The 18,897-nt window shown below is 40.9% G+C and overlaps 1 protein-coding gene across 1 annotated transcript in view; it reads left to right on the top strand.

Moving 5' to 3' along the window:
• Positions 1 to 18,897, top strand: part of LOC124168410 — a 193,735-nt gene that overhangs the window by 75,740 nt on the left and 99,098 nt on the right. The window contains exon 5 of the mRNA XM_046546626.1: positions 12,429 to 12,601. Within this exon, the coding sequence (XP_046402582.1) occupies positions 12,429 to 12,601 (173 nt within the window). The remainder of the gene's footprint in view (positions 1 to 12,428; positions 12,602 to 18,897) is intronic.

The raw sequence follows: 18,897 nt of genomic DNA, 5'->3' as shown, positions 1-18,897 counted from the left end.
AAATGTACCGTAAGAATGAGTAACGAGAAAGCAGGTTATCCTTTATTAGGACTCAAATATGATTTGCAATGGCCTTTGACTTTCCAAAAATCAGAGAATGATTAGGCTAATGATTTAATATTACGATTAAGTCGTGTGAGTGACCATGTGAACTTTTTTTTAAATTATTTCACTGTCAAGAATGTTAGCGGTTCATCACTTTTTTCAATTTTTGTGCACTTGGCTATGAATTTTCTCAATATATTGTATCCACCTGTATCCTAATTCATCTACGGAATTGATTGAAATATTTACATTGCTCCTCCTTTATGATTACTCACTTAAATGCTAATCCCTGTCGAAAAAAAAAAACATGAAAAAAACGCTATCGTCCTTAACGCCTTATCAGATCTACCGCGGGATGTTTCCATCTTTTCAAAGCTGTTCTCACGCTCAGAAGTCGATGCTCGCTCTTGTGCATATTTCGTATGATACTCAGAGAAAGGAAATCCTCTACCCTCGGCATAAGTATTTTAATTCAATTTGAATTATGCACTTACATTTTCGGATGAATGCCTTTGGTAGAGAGAGTGGTAGTAGCACTTGCATCCAGATGAAGTCTGATTGGAGTACTGGTGGACAGGGCTAGTGTGTTGCGAGTAGAGCTCTCCATGATGCTGTTGCCTCTTTTCGCCTGTGATTTTGTGCACCAACCTATGTAGTAGCTCCTTTATTATTATAAGCTCAGGTTGTACCCACAGCTGGTCGTTTTCCGGATCCTCCGTCATATCCGTGACCAAATCCAAAATTATCTTAACTTCCTCAGTTGCCTCTCCTCTCCCAATCCGGTCCGCTAGTCCACGGAGAAAATCCAGTGGAATTACTGAGACTCTCGGATTTTCTGCGGGCCGGCTCGGTGCTGGTGGATCAGCTGCTAACCTGTCGCCAGACATCGCACCTTCCCGATGTTCCCATTCTTCTGTGGGCTCATGTATGCATGGATCCCTATTTTCATATTGAGCTTGGAAGCGGGTATTCATCGCGTTGCACCCAGATGAAGTCTGATCGGAGTATTGGTAGACAGGGCTCGTCTGTTGTGAGTAGAGCTCTCCATGCTGCTGTCGCCTCTTTTCGCTGGTGATTTTGTGCGCCAACCTATGTATTAGCTCCTTTATTATTACGGGCTCGGGTTGTACCCACAGCTGGTCGTTTTCCGGATCCTCCGTCATATCCGTGACCAAATCCAGGAGTATCTTAACTTCCTCAGTTGCCTCTCCCCTCCCAATCCGGTACGCTAGTCCACGGAGAAAATTCAGCGGAATTACTGAGACTCTCGGATTTTCTGCGGGCCGGCTCGGTGCTGGTGGATCAGCTGCTAAACTGTCGCCAGGCATCGCACCTTCCCGTTGTTGCCATTCTTCTGTGGGCTCATTTTGGCATGGATCCCTATTGTCATATTGAGCTTGGAAGTGAGTATTCATTGCGTCCATTCCATGGGTGCAGAATCCCATCTGCTCAGCTGGCTCATAATGATGGTGGCAGGCAGGAGGCTGTTGTGATGTAATGTAATTTTCGTTTCCAACTTCACCTTCGATATTATGGTATGAGTTCTCGTGGTCCATTCTATTGTCCCACTCCTGTCTATCATCTTCAGCCAACATACAAGGATAGTTGTTGGCGTCAACACGTTCTGATGGGATATAAATTGGATTTGAATAATCCCCTTCGTCAGGGCAGTGAGCATGATTGAATCCAATTAGTTTGTTGCGGCTCACTGTTTTCTTCTCATGCGAATACTGCGATGGTATGTTGCTTTGGTTCATAGCGTCACCTTCGGTATCAAGATGAGGGCTCTCGCAGTCCATTCTACTGTCTAATTCCTGTATCTCGTCCTCAGCCATCATGTAATGATGATTGCAGGCATCAACAGGTTCTATTGGAATATACATGAGCTTTGATAAATCACCTTCACCACGGCCGAAAGTGTCATTGCATCCCATTTGTGTGTTATGGCACAATTTTTTCTTCTTAGGCGGCACATCAGAATACTCCAAGTCATAAACTTGTTCTGGTGAGAAGTGGAGTGCATTTATTGCGAAACTTTTGGCTTTGTGGTTCCCATTTTTGTAGCCCTTCCCCTCATCCAAGCTTTTTGCCTTCCTTTTTGCTGGCACACAAGAACGATATGAAGCTCCAAGATTTTTTGGAGAGGAAAGCTGAGAATTTACCACCTCAAATTCAACACTGACACGAGCATTAGTGTAATCTGTTTCCTCGCGTCTGCCTTTTGCCTTTATCATATTACCTTTTGCTCTAAGGTTCGCATTTTTGCGACTAATTCCCTCGTTTCTGCGTTCTGTATTATGTTCAGTTGGCACGACAGAAATATTAAATTTACCACGGTTCACAGGTTTGGAATGGAATGAATTCATTACCTCACGTTCTGCATATGGACGAACATCGGTGTTACCCCTTCCATGGCGGTTTCCTTCTCTCTTCTTTTCAGCCGGCATAGATAGACGGTTTGTGTCACCAGGCGAGATGTCACTAGCGATTTCAGGAGTTTGTGTTACTAGATGGTCTTGAACACGTCGTCTTTTGGCCGAATTTGCACCATCGTCTTCCTCTCTGTTGAGATCTGAGCACAAAACGTCGCTGAGGTCTTCTCCAGTGACTTCCGCGAGCAGCGATTCCTCCTCGGTGTCGTCGAAGTAGATTATCGGACGCGGAGGCATTGGTTCCGCTGGCTTCGGGGGATTTGTGGTCTTGTATATACCCGTGAGAGTTCCGGACGCCATGTCATTAAGGAGAACGGACAGGTGGATGTTTCGACTCTCCTTTTCTTCCAGGCTTTTTGTAGTCACTCCGACCAGATAAATCAACCATTTTTCTGCCTGATTGAAAAGCTCGTTGGGCATTCCATTCAAGTTTGGTTGAATGTGCTCCAGGAGGACAATATACTCATAATCCAGCCTCTCCTCCAGGCTGTTGCCCAGCACACCTCCAGAGATGCTCGATGCAACTCTCTTTAAAATCCGTTCCATGATGTACGTGGCGGAAAATATAGATGGCGAGATCTGCTCAATGGAATCAACTCCAAATCCACTGAATGGAATCGATTATGAGATAAAATTGCAGGAAATAAATGCAACCTCTTATTTGCAGAAGTTATTTTCGAACTCTGATGGCCGAAGTCGGAACTCCGCTGGCTGCAGCTGACTGCAAACGCCTGGGAGATGACTATTTTCTTCCTCTGCTACTCAAGTGATTGATGTATATTCACTGTAGCTGTTTTATTCTGTAACAAGTGCGTTAAAACTTCGTTTATAACACCACAATATGCTATCGCATCCGCTCTCTATCGCTTGGAAAATCCAATTGATAAAATGTCACCGTACGGCTACGTTTTACTGGTTGCCAGGGTGAACGAAAGTATTGTTGCGGCGCCAGATATGCCCTCTGCTGGCCTGCGGTAGTGCCCCCTTTCGCCATATGCTAAATTGCATTATTTTGAGTTGAACTAAGTTCAATTTAGGAGAGGATGGATGGAAATATTATATGTTTTAAAGATTATCATGTTCTCTGCGTGGTAACGACCATTCGCATCCTCCATCCTTTTACGCCAGATACTGTTTTTGAAGTATGTTACGGAATATTTAGTGTAATTTTCATTTTCATGATGGGGGAATGAGTTAGCTAAAATGTTTTTCTATCACTACCATTCGGCGAAAAATCGCTCTTGATGACAATGCTAATAATAAAAACAATACTTTCCCATACCGTGTGTTAATTATAAGTCTAAAAGTATTAGCTGATTCGCTAAAAAGCCACATGTATTTAGTTTTTTTTATAATATACCAGTTTTCTTGCGAAGGCTTCCGCTGCGATACCGTCCTCCTATATCCTAGCATTTTCATGATGACGTATTTCTTCTCTTTTACATTCTTTTTAAACTGTCGTTCGTAACTCATTCGGGGCCGTCCCTTGCTCTTCTTCCCTTCCCCCTGTCCTTCCAAGATTGTCTTCATCAGGCCATCATGCCTCGTAATTTGGCCAACTGGGTTGTACCGTCTTATCCGTAAGAATAAAATAAAATGGTAAATTTCCACTCAATTTTATTTACTAAAGTACCGACCCGGTTTCGGCACGTAGTGTCATTATCTGACACTAATATATAGTGTATATAATAGATAGTTTTATATTGCGTATATATAGTATTATATAGTGTATATAATATAATAGATAATAACACTACGTGTCGAAACCGGGTCGGTACTTTAGTATATAAAATTGTGTGGAAATTTACCATTTTATTATATTCTCATGGATATAAAACATTTCCACCAGATATCGCCGGACACTGTGAATTATCCGTAAGGTTTACGGATGAGTTCTCTTTTCTCCTTTCAGCTATTTTCAGCACGTCCTTATTACTGACACGGTCGATCCATTTTACCTTCTACAAACCAATTAACACGAAGCAAATCTTAATAAAATACCAACTACATTCCCCCGTCTTCTCCTTACGGCTTTTGGAAGAGTTCTTCTTTTCTCCTTTTAGCTATTTTCAGCACTTCCTTAATACTGACACGGTGGTTCCATTTTATCTTCTACAAACCACGAAGCAAGTTTTTGAACAAACAAATGGATCCCAATTAATAAGAACAAAAGTCTAAATAGAATTAGGCTGATTTTTTTACCCGTTCGTTCAGCGACTAAATATATTCACGTAATTCTGCACGGAATTTTTTCGTGCTTCAATGATTGACCGTGCTGATTATGTTGGACTATACCGACATGCCACGGCACGAAGTTTTAATGTTGCACAGGAGCTTTTTTGCTGTGTTGCCTCATTCATAATAAAGAGCAATCGACGGGAAACCTCATCAGAAATTAGGTCAAAGTGAATTAAGTAAGAGTGTTTCTAACAGTAGGTAATTGGCCAAAAGTTTGTAAGCGCGATTGGAAGGTTTACGGAAGTGTAAGTACCGGTGCGTAGATTACCATCGATATTTGTATCATTATTTCAAATACCGATTTTAATTTATCTATTTAGCTATTTTCTCTTCAATTATGATTTAACTTACTGACTGGCGAAAAATAACTCTTCATAATGAGTTTTGGCCCGTAGTGAGTGGATAGATATCCATGGTTCATTATTTAATTGCCGCTACTGAGCTGGGTTCTTCTTCTTCTGGGCTATTTAAGGTTTGAAACGCAAGCAAAAATAACTGAAGTTACATTTTGGTCCAGTCTAAGCAGTAATTTCACCTTCATTTCTTTAACAAAACGCACTTTTTATCGACGTATTTGTTATTTCGAAGAATTAATATATTCAAAAGCAGAATTCTGATTATGTCTATGTTTCTAAAAGCTATTTTCATTTCGCTAATAGAGGTATGTCAGTTAGATATACATTTGCTTGGTTGAGGTTTATGAATAGTATTTGTGAGGTATATCTTAAAATAATATTATTGAAAACTTGGTCCGGATGTATGATTTTCTGATGGAGATCTCTCGGGCAGGAAATCAAATGTTTGATTGTTAGATCCGACTATTACTTTTCATTCATTCGGTTTTAATATGCTTCTCGAAAGATTACTTCCCCAAAATTGCACATACACTATTGATATTTTGACAACGTTATATGGATATACTGCTTGTAACATCCACGATGAGTGGTAAAAATAAGTCCTCAAATGTATTCCAGTTGTAATATCCATGATATTAAAAAAAAACTGTTGTTCCAAACAGTATCCATAGGTAACATATGTTCTGTATAAATTTTAATATCACAAATGTTTTCTGTATGTCTGGGGATCACCAAAAACCTTAAAAAGCACACACATTATCTATTCATTAGATGTTGTTAAGATATCTAAAGGACGTTTTACACGGGGTACGTACTTGCACAATCTGATGTGTGTACGAAGGCGCAGTTGAAATTGCGTCGTGTAAAGCGATAAATGGCTAGAAAACATGTGAGAATGCGTGGACGTGAGATGGAAAAATAGCCCCTGTTCTAATTTCGTTCATACATTCGCGCAATTCCACGAAATTTTAGAAATTAATTCAGTTTTAACCTGGGCAATAGGGTATTTTCCTTCATCAAAGAAACGAAAGGTATTGATTGCGATTCGTTACCCACCATTAGTGTATTCATAATATACATATTATTTGGTTTTAGAAATCCCAGTTTAGACGAATATTAATGGTTAGTTTTAGCCTCATTTGAAAAATGGCTAGATTGGCGGCCATGCGATGCCACTCCACGTGACGTCACATGGACCTAGTTTCTATAGGAGTAGATAGGAGTTTAACATCGTCTGAGAATACCAATGCACGCATGAGGCACAGAGCTCAGGGAAATATCTCTTAATAATCAATTATTAAAACTGCCCTTGGCCGGAAAGTTTCCTTCGCTTGATAAGGTATTAATAATCCTTATTTAAGCCATGCGCTACCTGATAGCACAGTGCTCTGCTATTTGATAGCAGCCTGCATCGTAGCGGCACTCACAGCCTCGTACCAAGGTGGTCTCACACAGCAGTAGCCAGAACCAGAATGACTTTACACAGGCTTTCCCAACATTCATACTTTTCCGTCGCGTTTTCGCGCGCTTGAAAGTTTTCACTTCCCAATTAATCGTGAAAAATAGATAATAATTTAAGTACTTGTGCGGTTGTAAAGGGGATTATGATATCTTTCTGAGGACGGGCAATGCCATATTACCTCTCTTTAACCAGTCATGACATAGGTATGCCAATCCCAGACGAGGTAGCTTACCTTCTGCGATTGCATACAATGGAGACTCTTTTCAAGTTTAATTTCCGAGACATTTTTGTCTCTGGTTGACTCATTTGATTTGGTTTTGCCGGATGGGTTGGCGTCTGGGTTTGAGGCTCCCTCGTCCTAGCTGAGCACAAGACGAGTTGAAGGGAACGTAGGCGAAACTTGAGGATGGCTCATATCAAAACATTCAGTCCCCTTCATCCCCTCGGGCGTGAGGGACAAGGTCGTGGAATACGCTGTGAGCCGCAAATAGAAGGGGGATGATGTTGCAGCGTCCAGAATAGGTCTGACTGGGTAGAAGTCCACAGATTGCAAGAAAAAACGAAAGGAGGAAATTTCGGGGTGAGAATACATTGCCGCAAATTACAAGGAGGAATTAACTACGGCCAAAAAAGGTTTCCATAAATATGTAGAGGCGTCTCATATGCTTGTGGACGATTCTTAAATTCCTCTATTGTTGTAGTATGTATTTCTGAGGCCCTGCACACGAAGAGCAAAAGATGAACACCCAATGCTTTTAGACGAGATCACTGAAGCCCACTGCTTACGGATAAGCAAGTAGGAAATAAAATTTAGGTAACAAATGAATAAGTGCGAATGAATAGGTTTCCATGCTACCCTAATGCGTAAACAACTCATCGAAAACCCTTCACAAAATGACGAGAAATGATCTGGTGAATGTATTTCAGTGGCAAGCACATTGCATCCTAATTTGATAGAAAGAGTTGAAGTAATTTTCCACACTATTTCATTCACTCTAGTGCAGGGCAGGGAGTGAATAAAATAGCGTGCAAAATTATTACAGCGGTTTCTATCTTATTACAATGAATTTCACCAAAAGTGAGCTCGTCAACAATGGATCGGCATAATCTCGCCGATCTAATTTATAAGCGACTTAAAGAGGTATTAAAGCATGCTTCATGTACTCGATAGGTAGAATATATATAAAATAGTGGCAGACTGTGGTAGAGTGACAAACAGTGGTAGAGTGTTTGTGCAATAAGTTTCAGCCAAGTTGCGGTTTCATCTATTTCATTATAATGGACGATATGGTCACCACTCTTTAGTCCTTTATATAATTTACGTCCTGTTATTACTGATGGTATATGCTTTATATATATGCTTTTGATCATTTGAATTTTTTATGGAATCGACGACGCCTCTTCGATAAAAGTTTGTCTTCGATAAATTTAACGGGAATAAGTTCCACTACCGTATGATCTTCTGAGTGAACAGATGAATTTTCCTAAAATTCCAATACTGTCACAGAAAGTATGCCTTTCTTTGTAAAGACGTAAATGGAGACAAATCTTATTTAAATTATTTTTATAAATCACCTCCTAATAGGCCGTTTTTGCCCTGTGTTTTTGTGTGTGTCTATGAAGAACTCCAGAAATAAAATATAATTCAATCAAAATATTGACTTTATTGCAAAGTCATCATCAATTTATCTTTTTGACGTGTAATAATCAATTAATATTCCATTTGGCTTAATTCATGTACAAATAGTCGAAGACGATATAGCAATTTACCTACCTTACACCTTTATTTCTTTATATCTGTATGGAGAATTAAAGAAATATTATTCAACGTAATCTACATGAAACTTAGATGAAATTTTGCAGATTAAGGAAGTGTTTTGATGGGTAGAGTCTATCGAAGATTAGTTCAGTTAAAGTGTTTGCAGCAAAATGTGGAAGAAGTTAAAGTGAGAGATGGAGGAAGAATCTCGTATGAATCCATGGTTACCCTGGTGTTTACTTCCTGAAAGCGAATTAATCCCAGTCAATCCAAAGCCCATCAGCGTCTTCAAGGGAGATATGGATTTCTGTCAAGAGTTGCCTTCGCTTCGGCGTGTGGGGAGGACGGGTCGCAGTTGCGAGGGGGTCGGTCATCATCAGTCATAATCATCGCGGGAGCGTCATGAAAGGCACGGCTTAAGTGATCCAGTCATCATTTTGAACACTATCCCAGCAAGTAAGCATTTTAAATGATGATATGGAATAATATGTCGTATGGATGGGGTTTTTTACATGCCAAAATGCAACTCTTGTCTAATACTATGAACACGAACAATAGGGTAGCTTCCTCCAACAAAGAAAACGAAAGGCATTGATTGCGATTCGTTACCCACCATTAGCGTATTCATAATATACAAATTATTTGGTTTTAGAAATCCCTGTTTAAACGAATGCAATGGTCAATTTTAACCTCATTTGAAAAAGGCCAGATTGGCACCCATGCGATTCCACTCCACGTGACGTCACATGGACCTACATTCTATACGAGTAGATAGGAGTTTTACATCGTATGAGATTACCAATGCATGCATGAGGCACAGATCTCTGGGAAACATCTCTCAATAATAGCCTATTAAAATTGACTATGGTTGGAAAGTTTCCTTCGTTTGATAGGGTATTAATAATCCTTATTTAAGCCAAGCGCTACCTGCTAGCAGGGTACTTTACGCTATCGCCATGCTCGGCAACAAGCAGCCTGCATCGTAGCGGCGTTCATAGCCTCGCACCCAGATGGCCTCACACAGCAGCAGCCAGACGTCACACTGGCTTTTCCCAGCATTCATACTTAGCCATCGCGTTTTCGCGCTCTTGATAATTTACACTTTTCATTTAATCGCGCAAAAATAGATATCATCATTTAAAATTCTAAAAGCGTGAAATATGTACTCTAGGAGTAATCATCTTTCGATTTAGGCAATAAAAAATAATAGGAAACCATTCTGTTAGTATTAGTATGCAAGCGTCATAGTACAAACCATAAAATCAAATGGTCACTCGAACGTTCCGCAAGAGTAAGGATTATTAGAAGTAGGGGAGTTTGCACACTCTTCGGTGCACATACGTGTAGCCATCTTTTATATCACGTGACGTGGAAAGATCAATGAGCCCGGGGGGGATTATTACATACACATCAAATGTAACTACAATATCTAAAATATATTTAACTTGACTTACCTGTGTAAGGTCCTTTTTTCCATTGAATGTTTGTTAGGATTGCAAATGCACTATTTCGATAATCGTACGCAAGTCACGTGACTCAACAGTACGTTACCATTGTGCTTTAAGTATGTTATTCTGTTGTGACCAAGGTAGTGACGTCACCCGCCCCCACTAATCTTTACTCTAAAGTATTACTAACGACCGAAAAACAATTGACAAGGACTGATTTGTAACTGATTTGTAAATGAAAAACTTTGCTGTTTCTACAATTTGGAACTTTATTTTCCTGACTAGTTTCGATACACTGTACCATATTCATAGGACTAGCAGTACAAGTAGCGTTGCCGTGGGTTATATACCAAAAAAGGGGGGGGGCAAAGAGTGGAAGGGGAGGGGAGGGGAAAGGGGTGGAGAGGAGATGTCTGTAGAGCGCTACATTGTTGCACTTCGCGTAGGAGGGGGGGGGGAGGAAAGGGAACGTACTTAGGGAGGGCGGCGTGGGTAAGCGTCATGGGGATTATTTTTCGGGTGCAAAATTGGGATGTTCAGGAGGGGGGAGTGGAATGGGAAAAGGTGGTCATTAGTGATGGGCTCTTTCTTTTTAACTATTCTTAAAATTTCCAGTTGCTCCCTGATGTCCATTTGTGACCCTTTCTTCACGCGGTGCAGCAACTCCGGGGTGAAATCCGCCTGATGTCCTTCTTCAAGGAGGTGGGAGGCAAATTGGGACAGTCCCGTTTTCTTGATGTAGTCTCGTCTGTGTTCTTCGCCTCTAATGGCTAGGTTCCTCCCCGTTTGTCCCACGTATTTGGCGCCACAATCACTGCATTTTAGTTGGTAAACCCCACTATGGAGGGCTGGGTTTATGGAGTCTTTGATGGGTGGAAGCAAGCTTTTTAGATTCCTGTTATTGTAGTAAGCCGGATGAATGTTCATTTCTTTGAGAAACTTTCCTATTTTAATAGAGGGTTGTCCTACATACTTCAGGCGTCGCCACGATCCTTTGTCATTTGTGGTTGAGAAGTAAAAATCCTTGATTAACATTTTTTTCCTTTTGCCTGCCAGTAAATCGTCGATTAATTTTTCAGCGTAACCGTTGGCGACTGCAATTTTTTTAATTGTGATTATTTCTGACATGAAAGCTGTTGGCTCTAATGGTACGGCTAATGCTCTGTGCAGCATGCAGTGAAAGGCTGCTAATTTTTGATTAATGGAATGTTTTGAGGATGAGTGGATGACCTGATCGGTGCACGTGGGTTTACGATAAATAGTGAACTTGTGTTTCCCGTTTGTGATTGAAATATTAAGGTCCAGAAAATTTAAAGAATGTCCCTCTGGTAATTCCATCGTGAATTTGATGTTGGGGTGCAAAGAATTGATCAGCTTCAAGAAATTTCCCAGTTGTCTTTCCGTTCCTGTCCATAAACATAGAATGTCATCGACATAACGAAACCAATAGTGTACATTATTCATGAGGGGGTTTTCACTTTGAAAAAGTTTATCTTCTAGTTTGTCTAAAAAAATTTCGGCTAGTAGGGGTGATAAGGGGGAGCCCATCGCTAAACCTTCCGATTGCTCATACACATTCCCGTTAAACAAGAAATAATTTTGATTAATACACACTGTTAATAATGATATGAGTTCGTCACAAATGTGTGTGGGTGTCTTCACTTTTATTACTATTCATACTATTATTGATGTACTATTCAGTGCATCAATTGACAAGGAGATGAAATAATTTTTTTTAAAAGGATTTCATCCACTTTGAAAAAATAAATAAATACATCAATTCCGCTACGTAGCTATGTTGAGAGAGCTATGTTAATATCGAGTCAATGTTATAAACTAACGTTTATAAAATATTATTTTGAATCCCTCAATCTGTTTGACAATCATGACGATTTGAACGTAATTAATTAAAAATATTTTACCAGAATACTTTACGTTTGTTTTGTGCTGTGAGGAACTACTTTTCATAAATGTACGAAGAAACTTCTATTATCAAGACTAGTTGGATTCGTGATGCATGAGAGCAAAGCACACAATTAATTCAGTGGCGGCTTACCCGTAAGGAATCTCGGGCGCCGCCCCACCCAAAGATTTGAAAAAGGAAAAAAATAAATACCCATTCAATTATAATTATACATCTAATTAACCAGACTGTTATTTTTTCAATCGCATACATTGAAAATGTAATAAAAACACGCATAAATAGCGCGAGAAGTTGGTATTTGTAGCTGTGGGGCGCTGGCCAGAACGTCCCAATCCATCACCATGCAGTTATATGAAGAGTGGATGTGATGGGGGCTGATGGTGCTTTGACGCGTCTTTAGGAAGCTTTAGGTAGCTTGTGCCTTATGGAAGTCTTGGGACGCCGCCCGAGCATGCGCAGAGTGAGTTGAGCGCATATCTAGTGAGTTGACATCGCCGCTACGGATGGCGGCATTATAATCTGGCGTCTACTTGGTGCTGCAGTGTTGCTGAATAACTTGTTTTGGTTTAAATTTTATTATTATAAATATTTCAATTACATTATTTTAAATTTAACAAATTTAACACCTAGATAGCCTTAAAAACTCACCAAAATACACAAAATGTTAAAAAATGTTGACCCCTCGGTGAAGTGTCCCCCCCCGAGCATTTGACTCACGAGCCGCCACTGAGTTAATTCCTTCCCTTTTGTGCATTTTTTGGCAGGGAGAGGCGCTGTCACTGCCGTCTGCAACCCGTGGACTCACCCCGCGCATCTGCGAGGGACTCTTCGCACGACTGAGGGCAGCCGCGGCATCCTCTGCACCCGCTACGGACGAGTCGCCTTGCGCGCGGACGCCATCTTCCAAAGACAAAGCTGCACTCCGCGTGAAAGTGAGGTGAGTGGATACAACATTAGATGCGCGAATCCATATCATTTGGGCTCTGCCCAACCAAACGGGAGTACGTATATACCAGGCGCCATTTTAGGCATCTCAAAAACACTTCCTCAACTCCATATCACAAGGAGACATCGCAAGAGCGATGCTCGGAATCTGAATGACGACGTTATTTTCTTAAACGACACACTTAATGCTGAAAAGTTGTCGCTGCCTTCTTTCCCATGGGCCCGGGATCGAGAAATAATCGCATTTAAATATTTGGCGCGGCATAACTCCCCTCGTGTGCGTGCCTTTTCCCAATATCGGTCGTTGCCTAGTACGTTGAGACGCGCAGCCCTTAACAGGGTGGCTTCCTATTGTTTTTTTATTGCCTAAATCGAAAGATTATTACTCCTGGAGTGCGCATTTCACGCTCTTAGAATTTTGAATGACGATATCTATTTTTCGCGATTATACGAAAGGTGAAAAATTTCAAGCGCGCGAAAACGCGACGGCTAAGTAGGAATGATGGGAAAAGTCCGTGTGACGTATTTCTGGTTCCAGCTGTCGGCGTGTGAGGTGACCTTGGGGCGAGGCTTTGAGCGCTGATAAGATGCAGGCTGCTAGCAGGTAGCAGAGTACCCTGCCAGCAGGTAGCGCTTGGCTTAAATAAGGAATATTAATACCTTATCAAACGAGGGAAACTTTCCGACCTTAGGCAGTTTTAATAGGTGATTATTAAGACATGTTTCCTTGAGCTCTGTGCCTCATGGGTGCATTGGTAGCCTCAGTCGATGTATAACTCCTATCCTCTCGTGTAGAAACTAGGTCCCTGTGACGTCACGTGGAGTGGAATCGCATGGGCGCAAATCTGGCCTTTTTCAAATGAGGTTAAAATTGACCCTTGCCATTCGTCTAAACTGGCATTTCTAAAACCAAATATGTAATTTGTATATTAATAATACACCAATGGTGGGTAAGGAATCGCAATCAATGCCTTTCGATTTCTTTGATGAAGGAAACTACCCTATTGTTGTCACGGGCAGTGGCGGATCAGTGGTGGGGGGGCTAGGGGTGGAAACGCACGCTAGATAAAATCGAAATTTTTTGAGGTTGTCATTTTGTAAAAAAGTGTTTAGTTATATATTTTAGGATATATTTACCTACTTTAATGAATTTAAATACGAATCAGTTCTAAAATTAGGGCCCATTTTACTCGTTTTTGGTGTGATACAATCCAGCGGCAGATCCAGAGAGGCGCTATTGCCCCCTTCTTGGGTATCCAATTTTTACCCCCACTTAGCCCCCTTTTCAATATTCTGGATCCGCCACTAGCCACGGGCACCCTGGGTTCAAGACCCATTGTGGTAAATTTTCTCCTTGCTTATAATTTAAGGAATCACTGTCACAACCCAGCTCTATTCATATACAAGTCAGCTAAATTAGTATTTTTTCTGTTTAATTTTTGTTTTTTTTTTGTTTTTTTCTTTTTCCGTTTTATGAATTTTTGGTCTTTAATTTTAGCGTTCAATTAGAAAAAAATTATCGTTTTTTTGCTCTCCTGGAAAGTTTCTATTTTTGAGATACGTGTTGTTAGAACTTAGCCATCGATATAATATCACTGAGGTATTTTACTCGATAATGTAGGTTTCCATGGATGATTTTCCGGGTTATCCCGGTCTCTCTAATCCCACAACTTGAACTTCTCCCTTCAATTCACAGTTAGACCTACTCCCATTCTTTCAATCTAAAAATCCTATTCTCTTCCTTCCTCTCCCTCGTTTACCCAACATTATAACATCTAAAACTGTTTTCAACATGCCCTACGTGCTAAGTGCTCGCTGAATTCCGCCCATTGATCTTGAAATTTTCAGGTCCTATACTTTTGCAGGAATGAGGATTGTAAGTTTGACGTATTATCATATTACCTAACAGATTAAAAGTCTTAACGAATGGATCGTGAAATCATGGATTAGAAAAATTCCAGCATTTTCACTAAAGAAAGAAATATCACCCCCTTCGACCTTGGCTTTTATTATCTAAAGAAGACTACATCAGCATTTATTCAACTGACATATTTTGTCACCAATAAATTTTTGCTAACGTGAGAAAATTAATTATCGCATTTAAGGCTTGGAATAGCTACCAGTAATTCTTCCCCCTTCTTATCCCACTTTCAATTTCATTTTAATCTAAAGGGGCTGTGACTGTTTCTCAAAGGGTTCATCAGCCTAATGGAACGTGAATTGCTCTTTGAATAGAATCTCATTCAGAGTGAAGGACTCTGCAGCTCACGGAAGCATTAAGTCTCAGCTGGCCCTTGACCGCCATCTTTCATTTATCATTTCCTTTGATTCAGCTTTCTCCCGTTTTCCTTTCAACATGAATCATCGCACTCTCGTCATACTCACGAGAGGAGGTTTGCTTTTCCCCACGCGGATTTTCGAGTTGGATATCCCCTGAGTGGAGTAGCATCGGTAACTCTAAATGAACATTGCTTTGGTCCATTGCACAGCGTTAACTAGTCGAGCGAGAAGTGATCGCGCCTGTCAGGACTATTTTAGAATAGTATTAATCAAATCCAGTCTAGTCAGTGATCGCTGCTCTATAGCTTCACCTCTTGTTACTTATCGCCTTCAACTGTAGTTCCCGCGAAGACAGGATTTACCCGAATTTACGCTATATACACTAGGGCGGATCGCAAAAATCGATTTTTTTCAAATCCATCTGGCCCAATGAAAAAAAGTTGTGGGACCGATCAAAAATAAGGCCTGAAAAATTTGAGACCTGTACGTGAACCCCTGACCCTCGCTCAAATGCAATTTAGGGGGGGAGGGTCAAAATTCGAAAAATATAATATTTTATGGTCATTCCTTATAGATTTTGCCGAGTTACTGCCCTTTTCGGGCTAAAATTTCGTGCATTTTGACGTATCTACCACCGTTTAGCCACAAAATGCCTAATTTGAGTCCGCGTCCGCGAAGAAAATATTCCAACGCCCACGCAGCGTCGCGGATACCAGAGCCGCAGGCCGATCCCTTCCCCTCCACGCTCGCTTCTCCCCCTCCCACACCTCTAACACAGCAAACTTCATCCCGCGCATGCTGCTAGGAGGTCGTTTATCTTTCATAATATAAATCAGAAGATGGTAGACGGTAAAAAACGATGCGTAGTGAGACGACTTATCCCTTCTTTGGCGCCTCGTCGGCGTTAAACAAATCGATGTTACCAACTTTTAGAGAAGTGATGAAATAATTTTAGACCTGCGCGCGCAGGAAAGGAGACGCCTCTCGAGTGGCTATGAAGGTGTGCGAACTATGGTGACGCGCTTCTCTTCCATTATGAATGTGACTAAATAGATTTAGCGGTACCACAGGAAGTACTAAAACTTACGGAAAATCTAATACTACTAATAGGCCAAAAGTAGGGTTTTATTGAAGTATAAGACTCAAAAAATTTTAAAGGAAGATTTTAAATTATGCGATATTTTTGCGTGTAAGTGCATGGACGAGCATAAGGTTCCCCCAATGAGAAGTATTTTGAGAGACAATCTGACGAAAAGAAAGATGATGGCTGCTGGATTGAACCCTAAAGAAACTCGACAACTTAGGAAAAAAGGGAATCGTAGGCGAGCATTGAGTCATCATCGTCAATTCTTGCACGGGAAAATAGTATCAAAAGTTTTCTTCATCAATTCATCCGAAGAAAATTAAAATGGCGAGAAATTAGCCGATTTGTATCTCTACTTTCCTCATGAAATAAACATTGAGGACTATAACCTCAAATTGGAACTTCTTCGGGGAAAATTCGTCTGCCAACTGTGATAGAGGTATATTTAAGAACCAAGCAACAGCAATGATCGTTCCCGCAACTTTAGCTGACGCAAAAGTCATAACTTCGTAAGATATATCAAAGCTAGTGTACCGGAATTACTTACGTAGACAGAAAAAGATGCTAATTACTGTGAATAAGAAAAGAGAGGTGTCATCAAAGGGTATCATTTTATTGGAATGAAAGACTATACTCTTGTCTGATGAAAAAAGGGAAGAGGACTTATCAATACAAGTTTATAGGGGAATGTGTGGTGTTAGTTGAAGAAACAGGGTCCCACTTTTGGAGGTTCGCCTCCTCCGTCGGAGGATTAGTAAAAGTTATAAAATCTGCGATTATCGATTCCTTTCCAAGTGAAAATTAGATACACAGAATTAAAAAGGATTTGATTATGATGGTACCAAGCGAGTATCGCCCAAAACGGAGGCATCATCCCTTTGCTATAAGCATAATTCCAACATCCCTTGCAGTGTGGGTAGACTCTTCTCGGGATTCCCACCGGGTTAATTTTTCCATAATGGCCAACATTTCAAGCTCTGACTGTGGGCTCATCCTAAGAGATAAATTTTGTTGAACCCCAAAAAGAGTTTACCCACATCATTCGCCGGGAAAGCATCAAATCGTATTTCATCCCTTACAGTGGTCTATTTGCTAATTGCACTATGTTGACTTGGATTTGCGACATAAACGTTGGGAGGGTAATCTAGGGACCCAATATGCGTTTCCGCAAGGTTGCGTTTGGCGACCAATCCGAGATATTTTTTAATTGCTGGATTTTAATATCGACGTAAAGTACTACCCGCTGATGATATATTGGAGAGAGACTCCGGTTCCTTCGGCTGCATCCGAGCTTAGCGCTGTGGAATTTAAAAATCTATTGATGAAAGTTCAAATTTCAATTTCAATATTCCTTTTATTATACATACGGACGAGAGATTCGCGAAAGAATTTACCAAAACTTTGTTGACAGCAGCAAAAGACAAGGAATGACAATAACAAAAGAAATACAGACTGGAAAGCAGGTAATTGAATAATTCCTTCGTGATTGTTCCTCACTGGACGATGCTGATAAGTCAAATATTAGTAAGACTAACGAAGAAAAACGCACTTGGTGTGAATTTTGCTGCATCTGGGGCGTTTGAGTGGGGAGCGGGGAGGGTACGCCGGCGGCCTTCACCCTTATTCATCCATTTAGTCGCAGCTGTCGGACAATACCGGAATAGAAGTGCATAACCTAAGTTCCCAAACCTTCATAGCCACTCGAGAGGCGTCTCCTTTCCTGCGCGCGCAGGTCTAAAATTATTTCATCACTTCTCTAAAAGTTGGTAACATCGATTTGTTTAACGCCGACGAGGCGCCAAAGAAGGGATAAGTCGTCTCACTACGCATCGTTTTTTACCGTCTACCATCTTCTGATTTATATTATGAAAGATAAACGACCTCCTAGCAGCATGCGCGGGATGAAGTTTGCTGTGTTAGAGGTGTGGGAGGGGGAGAAGCGAGCGTGGAGGGGAAGGGATCGGCCTGCGGCTCTGGTATCCGCGACGCTGCGTGGGCGTTGGAATATTTTCTTCGCGGACGCGGACTCAAATTAGGCATTTTGTGGCTAAACGGTGGTAGATACGTCAAAATGCACGAAATTTTAGCCCGAAAAGGGCAGTAACTCGGCAAAATCTATAAGGAATGACCATAAAATATTATATTTTTCGAATTTTGACCCTCCCCCCCTAAATTGCATTTGAGCGAGGGTCAGGGGTTCACGTACAGGTCTCAAATTTTTCAGGCCTTATTTTTGATCGGTCCCACAACTTTTTTTCATTGGGCCAGATGGATTTGAAAAAAATCGATTTTTGCGATCCGCCCTAATATACACCTCTCCATTGAGCGCCCCTCCTCACTTGAGCCCCCCCTTTCTCCCCGATTTTTACGCCTTTGCTCGCTATGAGGTAAGGTTTGAAAAAAAGGAATAAACAGATATATGGCTGACAGCATAAGTTTATACTTAAATTCTTACGCAGGGAAAACGTAGGCATTTCAATTAAAGAAAAACAGCTTGGAGTAAAACTACATGAAACGGTTTAACTTTCATGTAACTAAAACACTTTATGAATACCCTTTCCAAAAATAATGCCCAGCCTTCTAATTCATACAACAAAAAAGAAAAGATACAACAACAAAAAATTACGTTAATACTGCTGTCACTGAATGAACTGCCGCCCCTGAAGGCGCCCCTTGGACTGCGACGCCCCTAGCCACGTGCCTAATTTGCCATTAGGTAAATCCGGCCCTGATGGTATGGCAGCATTACTGTAAAACGCGGCCATTCCCTTCATTAAGCAAATTCAGACTGGTGATTAAACTTTTTTATATTCCTCATTGCCCATTCCCACCTATATATGTGCCCCTGACCCTACAAATGGATCAAATACTCATGGTCTAAAAAAAACTATCTCCATATTATTTCGACATACCGCGTTTATGGC

Source organism: Ischnura elegans, chromosome 11, assembly GCF_921293095.1.
Source record: "Ischnura elegans chromosome 11, ioIscEleg1.1, whole genome shotgun sequence".
NCBI lineage: Eukaryota > Metazoa > Arthropoda > Insecta > Odonata > Coenagrionidae > Ischnura > Ischnura elegans.
This window is presented reverse-complemented; position numbering and strand designations above follow the sequence as displayed.